We start from the raw sequence: 1,493 nt of genomic DNA, 5'->3' as shown, positions 1-1,493 counted from the left end.
TTTACAGATAGCCCTAGCTGATAGATTGTGTTCCCCTCAACACTTCAATACCTGTAGCATAGTGTGTTATAGAAGCTATATTTTATGACACCATGCATCTCACCATAACAACTGGTGTCTGAAAGCTCATACTGCCTTGGACTTGCAAGACTAAATGTGGGAAGATGCAGTTCACAGAAAAGGAACAACATATCAAAATAATATGGAGGAACTGCTGAAAGTGGCAATGTAGTTCAAGTGTGATTCCATGAAAGCTCACAGCTCTGTTTTTATCCTCAGGTCCCTTGTGGAGAAAAGTTGCCTGTTCTACATGCTCATAGCCTACATGTGTGAGCTTAAAGAGGTGGTGAACAGTGCCTATGCAGGGACTTGTGGGTACTTCAGAACTCATGCTCAGCCCCTGTCAGATACATGGCAGGCTTTTCAAGGAGGATGATCTCCATGTACAGAATGATAACCAGGCTTTCCTGGCCCTGATCTAGTAAGTGAAATTTAGGAAAGAAGAAAGTTAAATGTATTCCAATAAGCGTTTGCTTATATCCACTTACCTGGGGGTCTCAGCCAACACACTGGTGGCTACCAGCCATGACATGCTGATGCTCAACAGTCATTCTGGCCCTCTGGATAAGATGGAAATGATTTTGAGTGACAGGAAGCAAGAACATACTTGAAGACTGCTTTCTTTTCCAGAGGAAGGGGTCATTAATTGACTCTGTAATGATTTTAGGAGGCCAGAAAGAAGATGTAAGAGTTAATGATGAGGGTTTTGCTTATACTTCTGAGCTTATGTGTTTTGTTTACATGTGCTGAAACTGACAGAGATGCCAAGTAAAGCAGCTGCTCCTAGTGCAACATTAGCAGTTAGTGTCACTGGAGGAATAACAGACCAGATCACTACCTCAAAGACAGCTCAAGGGATGTGACATAGAAAACAATTCCTGGACTGAGGTAGTGCCTACAGGGTTGGTCTTCCACATCATGGTGATCTGTGGAGGAGTAGTGTACTCCCTTGGGGATTGTGCTGATGCAACGAAATAGGTCTTTAATACTTGCAAGTACGGTCATGGGAGGAAAAAGAACTGGACTCTGACTGAGAAAAAAAGCATTCCTATGGATGCTGACGCCTTGATCACCATGGGAGAAAAGTCAAGTTAATTTATGTTGTGATAAGGCAGCTGAATGGGTGTTTCCTATACGTTCAGATGGTAGATTACTTTGACACTCAGACAGGGAAAATGGTGCAATACCTCACCTTCCATACTGAATTCAACCATAAACCTGTTGTTGTCTTTTCCACAGGAGAACACCCTGAGTGTGCACAGCTCCAAAAAAAAATTTTTTTATATCAACTTGCAGAAAAAGAAGTGAGCAAATTCATGAACATGGTTGTGATATTACCAAATACCTGCACTTTAGACTTCTTGCATGCGGTGTGCTCAGTTGGAGATCACAAGGAGGTCCCTCCTGTATGGAGGCATTGTTTATGCAGATGA

General features: G+C 42.5%; 1 protein-coding gene across 1 annotated transcript; it reads left to right on the top strand.

Moving 5' to 3' along the window:
• Positions 1-247: 247 nt before the first annotated feature.
• CCIN (calicin) lies at positions 248-1,493 on the top strand. The gene is given in 8 exon segments (XM_075488626.1): positions 248-369; positions 371-680; positions 682-804; positions 807-920; positions 922-1,152; positions 1,155-1,280; positions 1,282-1,363; positions 1,366-1,493. Coding segments are annotated over 8 exon segments (1,236 nt in total).

This window comes from Mycteria americana, chromosome Z (genome assembly GCF_035582795.1).
Source record: "Mycteria americana isolate JAX WOST 10 ecotype Jacksonville Zoo and Gardens chromosome Z, USCA_MyAme_1.0, whole genome shotgun sequence".
Lineage (NCBI taxonomy): Eukaryota > Metazoa > Chordata > Aves > Ciconiiformes > Ciconiidae > Mycteria > Mycteria americana.
This window is presented reverse-complemented; position numbering and strand designations above follow the sequence as displayed.